We start from the raw sequence: 23,198 nt of genomic DNA on the forward strand, positions 1-23,198 counted from the left end.
GTATCCCGTGCCACCCAACGTGCTCTAGAAGGTGTAAGTCAACTACCCTGGCCAGCAAGATCTCCGAATCTGTCCCCCATTGAGCATGTTTGGGACTGGATGAAGCGTCGTCTCACGCGGTCTGCACGTCCAGCACGAACGCTGGTCCAACTGAGGCGCCAGGTGGAAATGGCATGGCAAGCCGTTCCACAGGACTACATCCAGCATCTCTACGATCGTCTCCATGGGAGAATAGCAGCCTGCATTGCTGCGAAAGGTGGATATACACTGAACTAGTGCCGACATTGTGCATGCTCTGTTGCCTGTGTCTATGTGCCTGTGGTTCTGTCAGTGTGATCATGTGATGTATCTGACCCCAGGAATGTGTCAATAAAGTTTCCTCTTCCTGGGACAATGAATTCACGGTGTTCTTATTTCAATTTCCAGGAGTGTAGATGTGTTTTCCAGAAAATTTGACAGTATGTCGCAAATCTCAGTCTTTACACGCCGATTGAATAGTCGTTTACTTGCACTTACCCTAACAATTTTGATAATTCAGCATGTTCATTTCCATGGGAATTATTGTGCGCCACGACCGTTATATAAAAAAAAATGTTCAAATGTGTGTGAATTCTTATGGGACTTAACTGCTAAGGTCATCAGTTCCTAAGCTTACACACTACTTAACCTAAATTATCCAAAGGACAAACACACACACCCATGCCCGAGGGAGGACTCGAACCTCCGCCGGAACCAGCCGCAGAACCATGACTGCAGCGCCCTAAACCACTCGGCTAATCCCGCGTGGCGACCGTGATGTAATCCAGGACAGAATGAATGTCTGTATCGGTCTTAATGACATCTGCCCTTTTTATTGCATTGCAGAGTGCAGTGATGATAGTTACTCTTTAAATTAAATTCTAGGTCTGCAAAAAAGAGAGATGATGTTGCGACGCTGCCGATCTTTCTGTCCTAGATTTTAATAATTTCGACGGAATGTTATCTCCCTTTATGCCTTATTTTCAAAAGTTCGTCAAACTCTGACTGTAATCTTGGAACTCTGACTGTAATGTTGGATCCCTTTTTCATCCGCACCGACGCCCATTATTTCTTCCATAGAGTCCATACAGCTCATTCCCCTTACACTCTCTTCTCTGCGTTTAACAGAGGAATTCCTTTGCCACTCATTCATCTCCGAAACTTTTAATCACATCTTTGTCCGCTCACTCACTTGTACGTCACCCAGCGCGATGCGTCCTCTACATTTTCCTATCACAAGGAGAGTTCTGTGCATTTGCAGAGAACTCTTGTGCAAATGTGGCCGATGATGGCTCTTAATGGTCTTCCTTTTTACGTCATGTAGACAAGGTCTTCGGAAAATTGCTGCATAAAACGTCAAATTAGACCTAATGGACATTCGAAACACTATAGGGAGGAAGAGAGAAGAGGAAATCACGAGTTTTCCAGTCAGAAGCAATATGCTGCCGTAGGTAGCTTTTGGAATGAGACAGACCCATAGGGGCGCTTCAGATTAGCTAACAAGGTCGGGCAGGGTGCTGACGTAACGGCGGAGACTCCGACACTCCTCTCAAACTGGAGCAGCTGGTCCCAGCCCCTGGAGAAGGCCGGCGCGTCCGTGGAGCTTGCGTATAAATACCGGACGGCGAACTGGAGGGCTCACTCGCAGTGCAGCGTCTGTCTCCTACGCAACATGAAGGTAAGACAGCCGCGCAGAGTCAGTTGCACATATACTGATCGTTATGTGCTTCTCCCACTGTCAGGACCTGAGGAGGATTCGTAGGGCAAATGACCGAAATTTTAATACAGATCACACACAGTTTACGTTTTCAAATTTTGAAGGCTACATACAGAACTACGTCTTAACCGGTAGGCTAAACATGCTAGGGAATTTCATATTCTTCTGAATCCTGTGTAATTTATAGTCCAATATAAATAGAAGGGGAAATAATTCACTTATTATGTTGCTAAGACACTTAGAAATAAATATAAGCGGCGATCAAAAAGTTTCCGTGCGGGAACCGAGTAGTCCAGAATCTGTATGCCAATCACGCAATATCGCCGTCAGATCTGAGCCAATCATCCCACCAACTTAACAGGTCGAAGATACCCGTTAGGTAAAATACCGTGTCCTGCTGCGTGAGGAAGTCTGTAACTGCTTGACGCACGTCCTCAGCCGACGGGAGTCATCGCCCCTCCAAAGCCTTTTTTTTAGGGACAGAAGGTTTGATAATCACGTCGGGAGAGATCAGGGCTATACATTGGGTGCTGGAGTTCTTGTTGAGGTAACTACTGCTTTACGATGTTTTCGCTATGGAAACGTGCGTTATTTGGTAACAACCTCTCCATAGTTCACATCTTCCCATTTACCACACGCACGTCGGAAACATGCAAAAGGCACCCTAACCCGTTGCCTACTTGTTGTTGCTTTTATACCCGGATCGGGCACGCACTACGTTGCATATACGCTACAGCAATGCGCTCAAACTGATAAGAGGGTGGTCAGAAACAGTTTAAAAGGCTTGTAAAGGCGTTCCAGGTGACGTTGTGCAGAGACACAATACTTCAGAAAAAAAATTCGACACGTTGCGCAGTTTACGAATTACTTAGCACAGAAGTTAGCACATCAGACTGCTGCGCGTGCGAATTTAAGTACTTGCACTTGCTAAAATACGACAATGCACAGACTTCAGTGCGTCTGAGGGTTACCACTTGTTCAGATGCTCATTACCAGTCAGAAACTGCCTTTCTCGGCAGCGATAAATTTAACCTAGGTGAGGAACAGCTACGTTTGTTCGGTTTGAGGAAATCGAACAAAGAACACTATTGCTGACACTGTCTCGGCTATCTACTTGAATTTGCGTGGGTGACGACTTGATTGGCTACCTTCGATGCTAAATAAATCGGAAACTACGGAACGAATTGAAATTTTTTCTGAGCTATTAGTTCTCCGCATTACCGTTACAAGCTTTTAACACTGATTTTGCCACCGTATTTAACGTGAATCGTGGGAAAAATGTAACAGATAAAAGCAGTATTTATATTAGTTCACGATACTAACAAAGACAAAATACAGCCTGGTAGATTTAAACTGAGCTCACCGACGGCAATAGAGGTAAGAGAAGATCGGGATATGGAGATGAAGTGAAATAAGGAAGAGAAGGACGAAAGAATGTGCCGTGACTCACTGAGAACTCAAAAGAGGAAGAACTCGAACAGGCAGGAGATGGATTTGCTTTACAGTTTGATATACAGTAAGTGACAGTAACTGCTATTTTTTAGGTATAAGTTAGGAGCCTGACGGAAGGAAGTGCTTCAGCAATTTCTTAAATGGAATGGGGCACTGAATTTGACATGCAGGGCACGACAGTAACAACAGAGATGACTTTGCGAAGTTTTTCTTTTGTGGGCAGGCAGAACTACGATGTGTAATAAGTGATAAATTCTTTTGTGATTATAGTGCGATATTTGTTTAGCTTTTCTGGCAGCAACCTTGCTAACTGCGCATGTGTAGGGCTGATATGGACAAACAGAGGGATTTTGTAGATTTTATCGATAGAAGTTTTGATGGTTTACGACATGTTTCATCGTGGCTGTGTCAAGCATTCAGGCATTTCACCGACACTCCAGAATGAGTTGCCCTATATCTTAATCTATATTTTATGGCTTTGTTCATAATTACAGCTCCAGTCTCTCTGTAATTCAGTTATTCAGTTAACACTCCCTCCCTCCATCTCTCTCTCTGTATGTGTAAATGTGTGTGAGTGTTTGTATTCCCGTCTAGCCCGTTTACATGGTGTCCCCCCCCCCCCCCAAAAAAAAAACCCGACTAACTTGAGGGACAGGTCCTTCTACAGAAATAAGCAAAAAATATCTAGTAAACCTAGGCTCTAAAATGTATACCTTAGGAGTTATGAGCTCTTGTTCATCTACGATGTTGTGAAACACATGCCTTCTACTGAACATGTGCTCATAACTTTTAAGGTATGTATTTAAGAGCACATGTTTACTGGGCTTCTTTCTTGTTTTCGTCCAGACTATCTCGTCCCAAAATATGCAAACCAAAGAGCCTACAGTAGAACAGATGTATTTCACAGTATCGAAGATGAAAAAATGCTCATATCTCTTAAGGCATGGGCTCTAGATCCCTTGTTTACTAACCTTGTTTCTCGTTTTGATGTTAGGGACATGTCCCTAAAGTTCGACGGTGTTCTTTTTTGGGACTCCCTATGTATGCTAGCGAGTGTAGTTATTTTGAAAGACAATGAATACTGGTCCGTAGAAGATTGTGCACGGAAGTCTAAACTCAAAACTAACTTAAATCCCGTAATACAGCATATGTGGAGTTTTAGCTTTATACAGACTGAGAGACTCAGTCAACTACAAAGTAAGACTCTCTGTTACTGTTTGATATACCAACAGAGAATCTGCAGCTGATTGAGTCTATTAGTCTGTATAAAGTTACCTTTACCGTAAATCACAGAGAGATATGTTTAGTGCTTCAACAGAATGTCCGTGAAACTGAGTGCATTCCAGTTTGTGTCGGTAGATTTTTTATGAAACATTAATCTTAAGTCTTCAATTTTTCAGTATTATTATCATGTACAAATTGTTGGAAGCACCATTCAGTTATGTTACACTGTAAACGATAGTCTGCTGTAACTCTATAACGTACTTTTTAAGTAAACCACCGTTTGGTTAATGCCTTTTTTTACAATGATTTAATTAATGGAGCTACATGGCAAGAGACGTTTCTCTAAGTTTATCGATGCAATGAGAAGTTAATAGAAACACTGAGAAGGTTAGAACTTTCTGTCACTACAACATATTTTATGACCTACTTGAATAGTGATAACAATGGTAAGAGTACTGACGGTATTTTAAGTAGCCTAGTACAGAAACCCCCATGAACCATGGACCTTGCCGTTGGTGGGGAGGCTTGCGTGCCTCAGCGATACAGATAGCCGTACCGTAGGTACGACCACAACGGAGGGGTATCTGTTGAGAGGCCAGACAAACGTGTGGTTCCTGAAGAGGGGCAGCAGCCTTTTCAATAGTTGCAGGGGCATCAGTCTGCATGATTGACTGATCCAGCCTTGTAACACTAACCAAAACGGCCTTGCTGTGCTGGTACTGCGAACGGCTGAAAGCAAGGGGAAACTACAGCCGTAATTTTTCCCGACGTTATGCAGCTTTACTGTATGGTTAAATGATGATGGCGTCCTCTTGGGTAAAATATTCCGGAGGTAAAATAGTCCCCCATTCGGATCTCTGGGAGGGGACAACTCAGGAGGACGTCGTTATCAGGAGAAATAAAACTGGCGTTCTATGGATCGGAGCATGGAATGTCAGATCCCTTAATCGGGTAGGTAGGTTAGAAAATTTAAAAAGGGAAATGGATAGGTTGAAGTTAGATATATTGGGAATTAGTGAAGTTCGCTGGCAGGAGGAACAAGACTTTTGTTCAGGTGAATACAGGGTTATAAATACAAAATCAAATAGGGGTAATGCAGGAGTAGGTTTAATAATGAATAAAAAAATAGGAGTGCGGGTAAGCTACTACCAACAGCATAGTGAACGCATTATTGTGGCCAAGATAGACACGAAGCCGATGCCTACTACAGTAGTAAAAGTTTATATGCCAACTAGCTCTGCAGATGATGAAGAAATTGATGAAATGTATGATGAGATAAAAGAAATTATTCAGGTAGTCAAGGGAGACGAAAATTTAATAGGCATGGGTGACTGGAATTCGAGAGTAGGAAAAGGGAGAGAAGGAAACATAGTGGGTGAATATGGATTGGGGGAGAGAAATGACAGAGGAAGCCGTCTGGTTGAATTTTGCACAGAACATAACTTAATCATAGCTAACACTTGGTTCAAGAATCATAAAAGAAGGTTGTATACGTGAAAGAATCCTGGAGATACTAGCAGGTATCAGATAAATTATATAGTGGTAAGACAGAGATTTAGGAACCAGGTTTTAAATTGTAAGACATTTCCAGGGGCAGACGTGGACTCCGACCACAATCTATTGCAAAAAGGTGGAAATTTAAGGAGATGGGACCTGGATAAGCTGACTAAACCAGAGGTTGTACGGAGTTTCAGGGAGAGCATAAGGTAACAATTGACAGGAATGAGGGAAAGAAATACAGTAGAAGAAGAATGGGTAGCTCTGAGGGATGAAGTAGTGAAGGCAGCAGAGGATTAAGTAGGTAAAAAGACGAGGGCTGCTAGAAACCCTTGGATAACAGAAGAAATATTGCATTTAATTGATGAAAGGAGAAAATATAAAAACGTTGTAAATGAAGCAGGCAAAAGGGAATACAAACGTCTCAAAAATGAGATCGACAGGAAGTGCAAAATGGCTAAGCAGTCATGGCTAGAGGACAAATGTAAGGATGTAGAGGCTTCTCACTAGGGGTAAGATAGATACTGCCTACAAGAAAATGAAAGAGACCTTTGGAGAAATGACAGCCACTTGTATGAATATCAAGAGCTCAGATGGAAACCTGGTTCTAAGCAATGAAGGGAAAGCAGAAAGGAGGAAGGAGTAAATAGAGGGTCTATACAAGGGCGATGTACTTGAGGACAATATTATGGAAATGGAAGAGGATGTAGATGAAGATGAAATAGGAGATACGATACTGCGTGAAGAGTTTGACAGAGTACTGAAACACCTGAGTCGAAACAAGGCCCCTGGAGTAGACAACATTCCATTGGAACTACTGACGGCCTTGGGAGAGCCAGTACTGACATAACTCTACCATCTAGAGCGCAAGATGTATGAGACAGGCGAAATACCCTCAGACTTCAAGAAGAATATAATAATTCCAATCCCAAAGAAAGCAGGTGTTGACAGATGTGAAAATTACCGAACTATCAGTTTAATAAGCCACAGCTGCAAAATACTAACGCGTATTCTTTACAGACGAATGGAAAAACTGGTAGAAGACGACCTCGGCGATGATCAATTTGGATTCCGCAGAAATGTTGGAACACGTGAGGCAATACTGACCCTACGACTTATCTTAGAAAATAGATTAAGGAAAGGCAAACCTACATTTCTAGCATTTGTAGACTTAGAGAAAGCTTTTGACAATGTTGACTGGAATACTCTCTTTCAAATTCTGAAGGTTGCAGGTTTAAAATACAGGGAGCGAAAGGCTATTTACAATTTGTACAGAAACCAGATGGCAGTAATAAGAGTCGAGGGGCATGAGAGGGAAGCAGTGGTTGGGAAGGGAGTGAGACAGGGCTGCACTCTCTCCCCGATGTTATTCAATCTGTATATTGAGCAAGCAGTGAAGGAAACAAAAGAAAAATTCGGATTAGGTATTAAAGTCCATGGAGAAGAAATAAAAACTTTGAGGTTCGCCGATGACATTGCAATTCTGTCAGAGACAGCAAAGGACTTGGAAGAGCAGATGAACGGAATGGAGAGTGTCCTGAAAGGAGGATATAAGATGAACATCAACAAAAGCAAAACGAGGATAATGGAATGTAGGCAAATTAAGTCGTGTGATGCTGAAGGAATTAGATTAGGAAAAGGAGTTTTGCTATTTGGGGAGCAAAATAACTGATGATGGTCGAAGTAGAGAGGATATAAAATGTAGACTGGCAATGGCAAGGAAAGCGTTTCTGAAGAAGAGAAATTTGTTAACATCGAGTATAGATTTAAGTTTGAGGAAGGCGTTTCTGAAAGTATTTGTATGGAGTGTAGCCATGTATGGAAGTGAAACATGGACGATAAATAGTTTGGACAAGAAGAGAATAGAAGCTTTTGAAATGTAGTGCTACAGAAGAGTGCAGAAAATTAGATGTGTAGATCACATAACTAATGAGGAGATATTGAACAGAATTGGGGAGAAGAGGAGATTGTGGCGCAACTTGACTATAAGAAGGGATCGGTTGTTAGGACATGTTCTGAAGCATCAAGGGATCACAAATTTAGCATTGGAGGGTAGAGTGGAGGGTAAAAATCGTAGAGGGAGACCAAGAGATGAATACAGTAAGCAGATTCAGAAGGATGTAGGTTGCAGTAAGTACTGGGAGATGAAGAAGCTTGCACAGGATAGAGTAGCATGGAGAGCTGCATCAAACCAGTCTCAGGACTGATGACAACAACAACAACAACAACAACAACAGTACAGAAAGGGAGAAAGACAATAAATAATCTCTTACATTTTGGGTTTTGTAATACCAAAGCACTCTTCCACTCTCTATCGACTTTCACTGTTTATTTTCTCATACTAGTTTCAAGTCGCTCACAGACAACTACACTAAGACTATGTTTCTTTACAGACGTAATTCAGGAAATTTTTTCTCGTTGTAGTTCTGTAATTTACCAGAAGTGAAAACCATAGTGGACCCTAAATGGGTAATTGACTTTTAAGAGAAGTAAGTACAAGATTTCATAAACAGAACACTCAGTTTGAAGTGAAAATTACCCGGACCAAGCAGCAATCGGTATTGTAATTGTAAACTGCCGAAGCTGCGTTGGTAAAGTACCGGAACGTCATTTTTCGAATTTTCTCTGATCCATGTGTCCCTCTCATTAGATTGAACATTCTACTGCTGGTTAAAAAGACTAACGCTAGAAAATAATTATCTTCTTAACTCTAGAGAATGTATTACTTTCGGACGGCAAGCAACTTATAAACGGGGAAAGTTGTCATATGGTTCTCAAACATCACAACAGTCCCAAATTAGTAATGCAGGTAATGCACTGGTTACCGTTGCGGGCTGTTTGCTGCAAACCCCCCTCACGTAATCTTCTTAAGTAAATCTCACAATGAAGCTCTGAACTAATGATCTACATGTTAATAGAACGATGTTAGTTTACTGTCAATTGGCCAAATTAGTTGTCAACTTCCGACATAAGCATTTATGTTATTACTATGCAATTCACAATTTAGTGTCAGACAAAAGGTTTACTGAACGACCTTCAGGCTAGTTCTCCACCGATCTATCCCAAAGAGCGTGCTGGAAAAACAAACACCAATTTTACTGTGCAAGCTTATATTCTTGTGATGATCATGTCTTTCTGTGTAGGTGAGGACCAACAAAATATCTTCATACCCTGGGGAGAAAGTTGGTGATAGAAATTTAATGAAAAGATACTGGCTTAACGAAAACCGGTTATATTTTAAGGATTGCCACCCCTGTATTAATACCAAAATGATAATTGTTGACAGGACTGACTGCGGATCTTTGGTACAGAGCCGAGTGGAGGGTCTGAATCAGAGGCTGAGACGGTTCCGCCACCGTGTGGGCTGCAGATTCCTCGACTTGCGCCGTAGGGTGGTGAGGTTTCGGGTTCCGATGGATAGGTGAGGAGTCCATTACACACAGCAGGCGGCTACACGGGTAGCAGGGGTTGTGTGGCGTGGGTTGGGTGGTTTCTTACGTGTTTTGGCCCCGGGCAAGTACAGAAAGGGTAACAGCCTCAAAGGGTGCGTGGCAAAGTCAGGACATGCGGGGACCAAGCAGCAATCGGTATTGTAATTGTAAACTGCCGAAGCTGCGTTGGTAAAGTACCGGAACGTCAAGCGCTGATAGACAGCACCGAAGCTGAAATCGTTATAGGTACGGATAGCTGGCTGAAGCCAGAGATAAATTCTGCCGAAATTTTTACAAAGCCACAGACGGTGTTTAGAAATGATAGATTGATGCAACCGGTGGTGGTGTGTTTGTCGCTGCTAGTAATAGTTTATCCTGTAGTGAAATATAAGTGGATAGTTCCTGTGAATTACTATGGGTGGAGGTTATACTCAAAAACCGAGCTAGGTTAATAATTGGCTCCTTTTACCGACCTCCCGATTCAGCAGCATTAGTGGCAGAACAAAGACTAGGATACTCATAAGTTTAGGACAGGTGGTAGGGACAGAGCATCAAGTGACATTATACTGAGTGCATTATCCGAAAATTACCTCGAGTAATTATACAGAGAACCGACTCGAGGAGATAACATCTTGGACCTACTGATAACAGACAGACCCGAACATTTCGACTCTGTAAGCGCAGAACAGGGAATCAGTGATCGTAAGGCCGTTGCAGCATCTCTGAATATGGAAGTCGTTCTTCCCGCGAACCATACGTGACTGGAACAGGAAATGGAAGTAATGACAGTGGCACGTAAAGTGCCCTCCGCCACACACCGTTGGGTGGCTTGTGCAGTATAAATGTGGATGTAGATGTAGACATGAACTTATACCATGTAAATCACTATTAATACACAGGCTCCCTTTAACAGAACATGTTTCCTGCGCTTCATTTTTTGTATAAAATTCTAACATTACAGTTGCAGTAGACGGTTGTAACGACATATGACATACAAACCAATTTTGTCTTTTAACAGGTGTACGTCGTCCTGTCAGTGCTCGCTCTGTGCGTCGTCGCCGAGCCGCCAGTCGACCGGTCGTACCTGCCTCCCAGCTCAGAGTACGGACCTCCATCGACCTCCCCTCTCAGCTCTCAGTATGGCGCTCCAGCAGCCAACGGCCTCAGCTCGCAGTACGGAGCTCCTGCGCTGACAGGCGCCGCTTTCGGTCGCTCAGGCGCTTCCAGCCAGGCTCCAGCAGCTCGCGTCTCCTCCAGCTTTGGAAGCGCCTCCTCCAGGAGGTTTGGAACAAGCAGGAGGATCGGCGGTGGTCTCTCCACTCGCTATGGCGCTCCTTCGGCGGCTGGCCGTGCCGCTGGCTTCGGTGGACTCGGTCTGTCCACACAGTACGGCGCCCCTTCTTACTCTGGTGACGCGCTCTCCACTCAGTACGGTGCGCCCTCTGGTAACGCTGGTGGCCTTTCTCCAGTGTACGGAGTGCCCGGATATGGCTACGGTCGCGCTGGAGCCCAGGAAGACCCACTTGCCGTAAGATTCTCCTATATTTGCCATAAAGTCTCCAATTTGTAAATGTTCCTATGTCTCGTATGTTGATAGAAGTTATATGCTGAACGGGAAGAAAGTTACGATGACATTTTAAATTTGCGTAACTACAATGTCAATAAGTAGCTAGTAATGTAATACATGACATTCATTTTTATCATCAACTGATTAAACAGTTATTTAATCAGTTGATGATAAAAATTAATGGTATGTATTACATTACTAGCTACTCATTGACATTGTAGTTACGTAAATGTAACATTTCTTCTTAACTTTCTTCCTGTTTAGCATAAAACTTCTATCAACATATCAATCATCGGAAATTGTTGTGGTCACCTCCAAGTCTCTTCAAAGCTGGGTCTCTATATCACATAATAACTCTTTACAAAAACTCTCAATGTGTTATTGGAAAGAGATTCTAGCTTCAGTATAAAACCATTCATATAGCTTTGTTTCACATTCATAAATATAACCTCACTGATCTTCAATGAAACAATGACCTCCTAAACATTTCAGTATAAAATCATTCGTTTTGCTATGTTTCACATTCACAAATATACCATCATTGATCTTCAATAAAACGTTCATTTTCTATATATTCACTTCCTAAAAATTCACTTTTTCACATTCAAATTCAATGAAAATATTCACTTTCTAATGAAGACAACACTTAAAAAGGGAAAAACTTGGTCAGTGGAATATGCACTGTATAGTGCATCTTTGTGGATAGAAATCCTAGCCACATATCCTGTGTTTTAAACGATTTCTTTTGATTATTTAAAAAAAATTCACCTGTCTTTCAAATTTGCATCTACACAATAAACAGAACAAAACTGGGTTATGTTCAGGTGCATCAACGATGTAAAAGTTTAAGAATTAAAGATGCTGTTCTAAGATCGACACCTAGAGTGGCGTAAACATATATTCAGTACCATACGTACTTAGAATAAATATTTGTCAATTTGTGGACATATATAATTCCCTTTGTTGCAGTTAGTAATCGATTTGCTCTTCCTTTCAACGAAAATTTATTTTAGGCTTCAGTCGATTGTAGAAAATGCTGCTGAAATGATGATTACTTTAAATTTATTTAAAAGCCGTTTGGATACGTTAATAATTGTGGTAGCCATGTTAGAATACCTGCCTTTCAAACGCAAAACAATTCAATTAATTAAAACAAATATACTTGCTAATCAGATGTTAAGGTCTAAAAGCGCCAAAGCAAAACTATTTCTTCCCACCAGGAGCCAGCCAACTACGAGTTCAGCTACTCGGTGCAGGACGGCGAGACGCTGAGTGACTTTGGACAAGAGGAGTCCAGGCAGGGGGAGAGCGCCCAAGGCCAGTACCGCGTGCTGCTGCCTGACGGCCGCAAGCAGATCGTCTCCTACCAGGCGGACGAGGGCGGCTACAGGCCCACCGTAGAGTACCAGGACACCGGACTCACTGCCTACTCCGCCGGCAAATATGGCTATGCCAGGGGGCGCGCCGGAGCTCGAGCTGGAAATGGTGGATACCACTACTGACCAACTACTGAACTGTTCAGAATGATGAAACTAAACGATGCTGCCACCTAATGTACAATGCACAAAACTGATACTAGAGACATATACATATACTATTTATAAAGGATGGATGTTAAATTTCAAATCATAGAATGGATGTGTGATGTGTGTCTTTCCATTAGAGCTCAGTACGTTTTCTATTTTGTGTATGAAAATGAATAAATTGTTCTAAAAGCCACTTATTCTGATCTCAGCTTTCTCTGCACCTTGTACGCCATCATATGCTTTTAATATCTGCACTTACATTCACGGAATATATATTTTATAGCAATAAGTAACAGCACAAAAATGAAAAACAGTTCATGCAGAAAGTTTTCATTTGGCCTTTGATATACTCCCTTAGACATTAAGGCTTCACGCATGTGTACTAAAGATTTCGGACGTTGGTTTGTCTTCACCGGAAAAAAAATTCTGGAAAATTTCATGGGAAATATTTGTAACTATTATGGAAATCCAAGAACGAGGATTTGATACAATACAGTCATGCAGATGACAGTATGTTAGAAATTTCTTTATCTCATATAGTAACATAAATGAAATGACATTATCTATTTTCTAAGTTCAATGCACTTTCCTTTACAATCAGTTGGTGCTGATTTCTGTTGAAGCTGGCTAGCTTAATGATCGCTTCCACATTTTTTCAGTTCTTGCTGTCAGTATTGCACAAACTCACGACGACAAAATACAGCGTGAAAGGTCCCCTTAGAAAAATTATGTATTACTGTGCTGGTAAGCCTCCTACGTTATTTGATTTACAAACAGCGGAGCAAAACTCAACGTACTCAGACAGTTTTCTCTTTACTTATTTTGATCATCACTAAAGTGACAAACAATATTTCAACGCAATGCAATCTGAGTTTCAATAACCCCTACAAAAGAATAGCCCTGGTTAACAATAACATTTGCCTTTCATGAATCGCTTACCTCACAGAAATCATCCTGACTCGAACTACTGCAGTACAGCGAGCGCCAATACTGCCAGCTAAATAAAAGATTCTAACAACGAAAGGCACTAACTACTGATAGGCATAGTCAGCAAATGAAAGATTTTGATAGAGAACAATCAATGTATTTACCTTAATAATGTTCAAAAGTCAACATGTATATATATATATATATATATATATATATATATATATATATATATATATATATATATATATCAGTTCATGATATCCAGTATTACAAATTTACCCTTTCTGCTGGACACATGTCCAGATCGTCCGCTCTCAAAATTCTGCCATCTCTCTCCCCACATCCAGCACTGCTGGCGGCTCACCTCCAACTGCTCAATGCTAGGTGCTGTTCACATCCAACTGCCCATCAGTACATAAGCGCACATTCCAACAATGAGTCCAACCAGCCACACACTGCACACAGCACAGTCAGTGATTTTCCTACAGAGCGCTACGTGGCATTACCAACATAAAAACCTAAACAGCCAACTTACAAGTGTACATTGTCAATAACAGTTCTTTGTTAGCCAGGTTTTGCAACTGGCGATGAATTGCTTTCTTTAACGGGTAGCTGAGGTCACGAATGTCTGTAAAATGACTGGAGTCGTCAGAAAGCGAAAAAAAAACATTTTTCTATAATCATGTCACATATGTTGATGAAGAGCTGGTTGAGTGTAACATTTCGAATTTAATTCAGTACATCAAACTGTTTGAATAGAAGATAATACAGTCTACGATATTCCTGAGTTGTTCAGAAACAATAACCAAGATTTGGCCATGCGAAATCAATCGTTGAAACTACCATCATGCTTCGTAAAATTAGAAAGAACTTCTTCTTCCAATGTAGGGACCTCAGTGAGCCAATATTGTATGCAAGAAATCGTATTTTTAATTGCTTCTTCTGTGTTTCTATTAAAGATATCACAGCTTTCATCATGTTTTGCACATATGTTTCATTTAAAGATTTTAAAGCATTATTCAGAACCATTGCACAGTCCTTGGACGTAAGTTCTAGAACCTTTTATTTAACAAATGTAGAGTCATGATGGTATATTACGCACATTGCAATATTTCATTGATATGGAATGCAATTTTGCTAGTGAAATTGTGCATTTATGAGTGATTTCGGTATTATTTCCGGTTTTTAATATTGACTTCGCTCTCATACTCCTGAAAGTAAGAAACCAAAAGAGCACAGCGATCAGGCAGAACATTACGACCACCTACATAATAGCCAGTATTTCCACCTTTGCCACGGATAAAAGGGACGACGCACCTTAGCGTGGGAGCAATGAAGTCATGGTAGGCTTCTGGAGGAAGCTGGCACCACATCTGCACACGCAAGTCACTTAATTACTGAAAATTCTTATGAGTGGGGCGATGAGCTCTGAAGCCACGCTCAGTCACATCCCAGATGTATTCGACCGGGTTCACATCTGGCAAGGCGGTGGACCAGCACATCAACTGAAACTCGCCCTGTGTTCCTCAAACCACTCAGTCACACTTCTGGTCATGTGACATGGGATATTATCTTGTTGAAAAATGCCACTGCCACATTATCGTCATAAAGGGGTGACCGAGGTCTCCAACCGGTACACGATACTCCCTGACTTATGGTGCACTGCACGAGCTCCACTGGAGCCATGGATTTCCACGCGAATGTTTCCCAGAGCTTAATGGAGCCACCGCCAGCTTGTCTCCGCCCAGGTATACAGGTGTCAAGAAGCTGTTTCCCTGGATGACGATGGTCGCGACCTCCCATCGTCATGATGTTGAAGGTATCGGGATTCATCAGAGCACGCAACATTCTACCTCTGCGCCCACGTTTAGTGCCGATAGGCACGCCCGCATTTCAGTCGTAGTTGTCGATGTCGTGGTGTTAACATTGGCACCTGCATGGGTCGTCAGCTGCGGAGGCCCGTCGTTAAGAGTATTCTGTGCAGTGAGTGTTCACACACACTTGCACTCCGCCTAGGGTTAACGTCTGATGTTAGTTCCTCCACAGTTCGCCGCCTGCCCTGTTTTAATAGTATACCCAGCCTACAACGACCGATATTTAATGACGGGTGGCCACCCAACCCCTCGACGTCTAGACTTGGTTTCACCTTGGTTTTGCCACGTGTTGAAGACACACACAATAGCATTCCTCGAACACCCGACAAGTCAAGCTGGGCCGTCATGATCCGCCCTCGCCACGCAGGAGTAGCCGAGCGGTCTCAGGGCCCTTGTCACGGTCCGCGCGGCTTCCCCCGTTGGAGGTTCGAGTCCTCCCTCGGGCATGGGTGTGTGTGTCGTCCTCAGCGTAAGTTAGTTTAAGTTAGATTAAGTGGTGCGTAAGCTTAGGGGCCGATGATCTCAGCAGTTTGGTCCCATAAGACCTTAGCACAAATTTCTGCCCTCAGTCACACTCAGACTGATAGCGATATTTTCCCACTCTATACACGAAGAGCACGCTCACTGATACTACATAAATCGTTCGTGTCTGACTAGCAGTCGTTCCTAGCCAACTGACGCTGCTACTGTCTGGACTTGTTTATATCGATAGCAGGTCAACGGTCATAATTTTCTGGCTGATCAGTGTATATTTACAACTAGTTCTGTGTTGCAATGAGTAGAGATGTTAATAAAATTCTGACTATTCTGAACAGAAACAACTGCCAAGGTAGTGCTAACAAGAATGCTGAAGTTAAGAATAAAACGCGAAGCGTAATCCTGAAGATTTAATAAACTGAAAGTGACGATCGTATAAATTCCTTTGTACCTAGGCCCCTACCTGGTGATGTGAAATGAATGGGTTGAATAAATACAGATATTTTAGTGCGCTGCTTTATGCAGTGTGATCTAAAAGTATAAAACGATTGTTGAGAACCAGTAAAAACGAACGAATACTGAAAGTATTTGTCTAACTCCGATAATACTACAAATTTTTACCTCAACCAAGGGCTTAATTTCGAAATTATGTTGCTGTTTGTAAAATTCATTAAAACATTTATGTTTTCCTAGACATTTTGCTGCAGCTGTCAAATGGCTTTAAAGTTCTTTGTGGAAAGTTAGATATCACTCCTTTTAATCAAACCAACTGAAGGCATATTCCAAGCCACTGTGTGCAATATGAGACTGTATTTCCGCGTTCCCCAACCTTCACGTAATTTTATGAAGCACAGAATCTCCATTTTTTAAAAGAAAAAGTCACTGGGTTATGAAAGTAATTTTTAATCTGAAAATCTCACAGTGAAATTTCTTTTGAATGCTCCACATAATCTGTCACTCGTATATTTTCAATAATTTTTACGTTGCAGTTATCCTGACATGAATGACAGCATACTGTAAAGAAAGAAATTTTTCCAGTAGTTATTTATTGTCAGTAATCTACAAAGGAAAGGAATTGGTGTGTAAAATGCAGTATTAGTAATATGAATGAAAAGAAATTAAGTATTAATTGGTGTAACGAACTTTTATGGTTAAGAAAATTAAACGTCAGCTGTCTGCGTGAACCTAACAACTTTACTAGCCACCATCTGTACGCAATATGAACACGCAGTGACAGTTCGTCACGATGGAGGTTGAGATAAGGCATCCAGCTACAGGTTGCGATGTTGTTGACTGTCCATTATCAGGGCGACCGGTTCATGGAGCCAAGTGGACGTTGACAATAATTGATAGTAATGGCAATTACATAGATTCATATATTTCGGGTGAAGGACACGATAGTCGTTGTGTTGACAGGTTGTGGTCGGCACACTGAGACGCAGTCTGGTGTCAATCAGGGAAACGTGATCACCTCAGCACCCCTACATAAATAGTGTAGACCATATCGCGGCTAATGCGAAAGGAATGGGCAATTTGGAAAAGGAAACGGACCGACATGGCTCAGCCTCCCCCACCAAACTAGGAAAGTGACGGGCCGCACAGTGCCCCCTTTTTCTGATAGAACTAATTAAGTTGACTTGACGTAAACCCACAACAACTTGCTTGTGCAGATATTCTGTAAAAGAAGCTTACCAGGACTATGTTTCTGCTCGATCTCACGGCGGCAAAGAGCCGCAGAGCCAATTTACTAGTGTAGCCTGCTCCTCCCCCTCCCTTTTAGGGCAACCGTGGGGCTGCCCACAAAATTCGACCCCTTGCTTTACCTTTTAGGTCCTTATGACCTTTCAAACATATGATGGTCGTGCTTGATACTGGTCTCCCCTTCCTCCAAATCCGACGAATAATTTCTGGACTAACTTGCTCTGGAAGAAGATCATTAATAGACCGTAAGTTAACATAAGGGGAATTAACCTGATAACCAAATATAAGAGAGTCTTGGAAGGCTTTAAGAGACTAATGGTGGAACGTCTCGCACGTGAAATTGAGCCGGTAAATCGAAAGATCACACTTCCTTTAAGATCAGTGCTGCCTTCAGATTATGATTTACTCACTCCGCAAATGATGGTTGCGGATAGGATGGAGTTTGGAAGTGAAAGCAGAAGTCGTAGGTGGTGCGAAGGTAGAAGAAATATTTAGAAAATGGTGAATGGTTGAAGGAGGTATAGCCCCGCAGCTGGGAATCAACCAGCAGATGTGGGAAGAGGCATCCAAAACCTCCAGGAAGTATAATCAATAGAAAGTATCTCCGTAGGACAATCCTCCCTGATCGACTGCAAAAGCCTCTTTCGTGAGTTAGAATTGGGCTTAGTCCTTTTGCAGCTTTCACACCCGCCACACATATCGCAATATCCTTATGAATGGTGGTCCAAGTAACAAGTTCATTTGCCTTAGCAAATGTTACATGAAAACCGAAGTGGCCACCCACCACGGTATCGTGAAAGCAACAGGAATACGGGATCGACAGTTTCCATGGGCACACAAATTTTAGGTTCACGCTCGTCATGTTGCCTATAACAAAGTAGGGCATTGTGCAGGCTATACACAAAGACCTGTTCCCTTGGAATAACCTCTGTTTAATCCCGGCAGTTCTAGGGTCAAGAACTTGCTTCCCCTTCAGATTAGTAAAGAGTTCAGGGACCTCTGTCAAAAACCATGCTGTCCAGTCCACAGAAGAAACCCCCCACCCCCCTTGCCACCACGCTGCTGGTGACCCAGGACCTCGGCTTCGAACATAAGGCTTAAGGCATTCGCCACCTGATTATCAGGGCCCCTAATATGCCTGACCTTAAAACGAAGGGTGGAAATCTGCCCAGCGCACTATTCGCCCAGTATTCAGGGGACATGTCAGAAGTAACTCAGGGCCTAGTTACCTGTTTCTAGAAAAAATTCGCAGTGCGGAAGAAAAAACGCAAATTTCTCAAGGGTAAAGACAACTAGCAATTCTTCCCATTCACAAACGGAACAATAAATTTCAGGGGGTTACATCTTCCTGAAAGCGTAACCTATGGGATATCGCTCAGCGTTCTTCTGCAGAAGAACAGTCACTGTGAAACAAGTGGAAGTATGCATTTGGACAACAAACAGGCGCTGAATATCGGGAGTAGACAAAATGGGGGGGATTACTAAGGGCCTCTGTAACAGTATCCAACGATATTTGATGACTCTCGTCCCAGTGGAAATCAACTCTATTCTTACAGTGGTCATTAAGGGGCCGAGATGACAAAGTAAAATTTGGAACAAACTTACGATAAAACTTGCCACACCAATAAATCTAGCAACAGCCTTCTTATTTCTGGATGTAGGGAATCTATCCAAGTACCAAGTGCGATCTTGATAGATCCTGATACCCTCGGCAGAAACTAAATGGGCTAAAGCTGATATCTGTGGACATGCCAAACGTAACTCTGGATCCTGCCTCCCTAAAACGCTCCAGAAAACGCCTCCAGGTCTTTAAAATGATCAGCGAAGGTGGCACTATAAACCTTCAAATCGTTGAGGTAGTTATATACACATTTAAATGTCAGATCCCCCATGACACAGTCTAAAAGGTGTGGCAAAACACTCGCACCAGTGTTCATGCCAAAAGGAACCCTGTTGAACTCATAAGAACTGTACAGAACTCGGCCCCAGCGAACCACATAAAACAAATGTTTAAATGAGACAAAAGTACAGAATTTCCAACAACCTTTTGGTTAACTAATTTGTCGTCAGCCACTGGACGGAACTCCCCACTCTTGGCTTTAGGTACTAGACATACGAACGATGCATAGGGCGCTATAGAGGGTCTGAGAACTCCACACCATAATCAAGGATCGTAAGCTCTTCTTTTTTGGGGGTAATTATACTGAGCCTGTCTGACACTTCTTCAATAAGGATGATCTTATACTGAATCATATTCACTATGCAAAGTTTATCAGTTTAGACCTCTGAGAAATGACGAAAAACCTGCAACAATTAATGAGTCTCGTCTGAACCTAAGTGGTTGACCTCAAATTTCCCAAAGGGGCACAATAACACGGCAAACATCCAAAGAACTATGACCGGAACACAAGGCAAACTTCTCAACAAGACGAAACTTGAAATAGATAACCCTCTCCCCAAAAATCCAATATTGACCCAGCATTCTGCATAAAACGGCCTCCAAAAATGAAATTGAAATAACTCTGAGAGGAAGGGCGAAGTCAAAGTAATTTACTGATAGCCTTGTATTACAAATATCCCTGGTAGTCAAAAAGCGCCCTGATCTAGGTCTAGAACCTTTGATAAGTAATAAAAACATCTTCGTTCCTGGATGAAAAATCCACCACTGCTTAAATTTTGATTAATATCATTACTGACCGACGACTACTAGCGTAAGAATTCACAGTCATTCTGCCAACAGTCTTGTCAGAGAGGGCGGAGGAGCGGACAGAGGTTTTGGGCACTCTTGTCCTAGGGATGGGGAACTCGCCCTAAAGGTGGGAGAATCGGCAGTGATCAACGGCATGAGGATGCAGAAGGCCATGGAAATTACGCATTAAAGACACATAACGTGCGGCTTTTAACTGAAAAGGTGTCATGATCATCTCTCCATTGGCAAAAGATTCCGGAATAGTTTCCCATTCAGATATCCGGGAGGGGAGTAGTGCCAAGGTGGAGGTGACCATGAGAAAAAGAAACCAACGAAAGGATAACGTTCTACGATTCGGGGCATCGAATGTCAGAAACTTGAACGTAGTAGGGAAGCTAGAAAATCTGAAAAGGGAAATGCAGAGACTCAGTATAGGTGTAGTAGGGTTCAGTGAAGTGTAATGGAAATAACATAAAGATTTCTGGTCAGATGAGTATAAGGTAATATCAACAGCAGCAGAAGATGTTATAAAGGGAGTAGGATTCGTTATGAATAGGAAGATAGAGCAGAGTGTGTGTTACTGTGAACAGTTCAGTGATAGAGTTGTTCCCATCAGAATCGACAACAAACCAGCACAGACAGCGATAGTTGAGGTACACATGCCGACGTATCAAGATTAAGATGAAGAGACAGATGAAGTGTATGAGGATATTTAAAGGGTAATACACTACGTAAAGATAGTCATGGGAGACTGGAATGCAGTTGTAGGGGAAAGAGTAGAAGAAAAGGTTACAGTGTAATATAGGTTTGGGAAAAGGAATGAGAGAGGAAAAAGACTGAGTTCTGTAATAAATTTCAGCTACTAGTAGACAATACACTGTTCAAAAATCACAAGAGGAGGAGGTATACTTGGAAAACGCCGAGTGATACGAGAAGATTTCAATTATATTACATCATGGTCCGCCAGAGATTCCGAAATGAGATACTGACTTGTAAGGCGTACCCAGAAGCAGATATAGACTCAGATCACAACGTAGAAGTGATGAAGAGTAGGCTGAAGTTTAAGAGATTAGTTAGGAAGAAAAAATACGCTAAGAAGTGTAATACAGAAGTACTAACAAATGGTTCAAATGACTCTGAGCCAGTGAACTTAGAACTACTTAAATCTAACTAACCTAAGGACATCACACACGCGGTCGCTCGGTTCCGGATTGTAGCGCCTAGAACTGCTCGGCCACCTCGGCCGGCCAGAAGCACTAACGAATGACGAGATACACTTGAATTTCTCTAACGCTGTAGGTACAGTACCAAGTAATAGCTCGGAGTAACAAGTATATTTAAGAGGAACTGATATCTCTAAAATGGGCAATCACAGAAGCTGGAATCAAAAACATGAGTACAAAGAAGGTTACTGCGAAGAAACTATGGGTAACAGGAGAAATACTTCAACTGATCGATGAAAGACGGAAGTACAAAAACGTTCAGTGAAATTCAGGAATACAGAAGTACAGGTCGTTGAGGAATGAAATAAAAAGGAAGTGCGGGGAAGCTAAGACGAAATGGCTGAAGGAAAAATTTGAAGAAATCGAAAAAGAAATGATTGTTGGAAGGACTGACTCATCATATAGGAAACTCATTCGCTGAAATTAAGAACAAGGGTTGTAACATTAAGAGTACAACAGGAATTCCATTGCTAAATGCTGAGAAGAGAGTGGACAGGTGGAAAGAGTACTTTGAATTACTCTGTGAGGGGACAATTTGGTCTGGTGTGAAATAAGAAGAAAGAGGGGTCGATCTAGGGGAGATAGGGGATCCAGTGCTCGAATCAGAATTTAAGAGAGCAATGGGGGACTGAAGACCAAATAAGGCAGATGGGACAGATAACATTCCATCAGAATTTCTAAAATCATTGGAGGGGAATGGCAACATAATGACTACTCCCGTTGTTCTGTAGACTGTATGAGCCTGGCGACATAGCATCTGACTTTCGGAAAAATATCATCCACACAGTCCCGAAGAGTGCAAGGGCTGAAAAGTGCGAGAATTATCGCACAATCAGCTTAACTGCTCATTCATCGAATTACTTACAAGAATAACATACAGATGAATGGAAAAGAAAACAAAAAACCACGTTCATAGGATTTGTCGACCTGGAAAAAGCGTTCGACAATGCAAATTGTTGCAAGATGTTCGAAATCCTGACATAATTAGGGGTCAGCTATAGGGGAAGACGAATAATATGCATTATTTACACCGCGCCAAGTGGGAACAATTAGAGTGGACAACCAAGAACGAAGTGTGCGGAATAAAAAGGTGTAAGACAGAGATGTAGTCCTTTCCCACTACTGCCTAATCTGGATATCGACGAAGTGATGATGGAAATAAAAGGAAGGTAAATGTGTGGAATTGGAATTCAAGGTGAAAGGATATCAATGATAAGATTCGCTGATGACATTGCTATACTGAGTGAAAGTGAAAAAGAATTGCGTGACCTGCTGATTGGAATGAACAGTCGAATGAGTACAGAATATGAACTGAGAGTAAATCGAAGAAAGACGAAGGTAATGAGAAGTAATAGGAATGAGAACAGCGAGAAATTTAACATCAGGGTTGATGGTCACGAAGTAGATGAAGTTAAGGAATTCTCCTACCTGGACGGCAAAATAACCAATGACGGACGGAGGAAGGAGTACATCAAAAGCAGAATAGCACTGGCAAAAAAGGGCATTCCTAGGCAAGAGAAGTCTAATAGTATCAAATATAGGCCTTAATTTGAGGAAGAAATTTCTGAGACTGTACGTTTGGAGCACCGCATTGTACGGTAGTGAAACACTGACTGTGGGAAAAACGGAGCAGAAGAGACGCAAAGCATCTGTAGCACCAGAAGCAATGGGGAGGTTCTGCGCAGCATCGGAGAGGTAAGGAATATGTGGAAAACACTAACAAGAAGAATGGAAGGGACGATAGGACATCTGTTAGGTGCAAATCCCCGTGTCGGCTGTTAGCAGTTTTAGTAATTTCAGTCTATTGTGGCCTTTCTGTTGAAATGTTAGTAGATGAGGGGAAATCATCTATAATATCTGAACATATTATAA

At 42.1% G+C, this 23,198-nt stretch overlaps 1 protein-coding gene across 1 annotated transcript in view; it reads left to right on the forward strand.

The window, feature by feature from the left end:
* Window positions 1-1,663: 1,663 nt before the first annotated feature.
* The window catches only part of LOC126088596 (pro-resilin-like), a 66,941-nt gene continuing 45,406 nt past the window's right edge, over window positions 1,664-23,198 (forward strand). The window contains exons 1-2 of the mRNA XM_049906801.1: window positions 1,664-1,696; window positions 10,358-10,620. Of these exons, the coding sequence (XP_049762758.1) occupies window positions 1,691-1,696; window positions 10,358-10,620 (269 nt within the window). The 5' untranslated portion in view covers window positions 1,664-1,690. The remainder of the gene's footprint in view (window positions 1,697-10,357; window positions 10,621-23,198) is intronic.

This window comes from Schistocerca cancellata, chromosome 6 (genome assembly GCF_023864275.1).
Source record: "Schistocerca cancellata isolate TAMUIC-IGC-003103 chromosome 6, iqSchCanc2.1, whole genome shotgun sequence".
Lineage (NCBI taxonomy): Eukaryota > Metazoa > Arthropoda > Insecta > Orthoptera > Acrididae > Schistocerca > Schistocerca cancellata.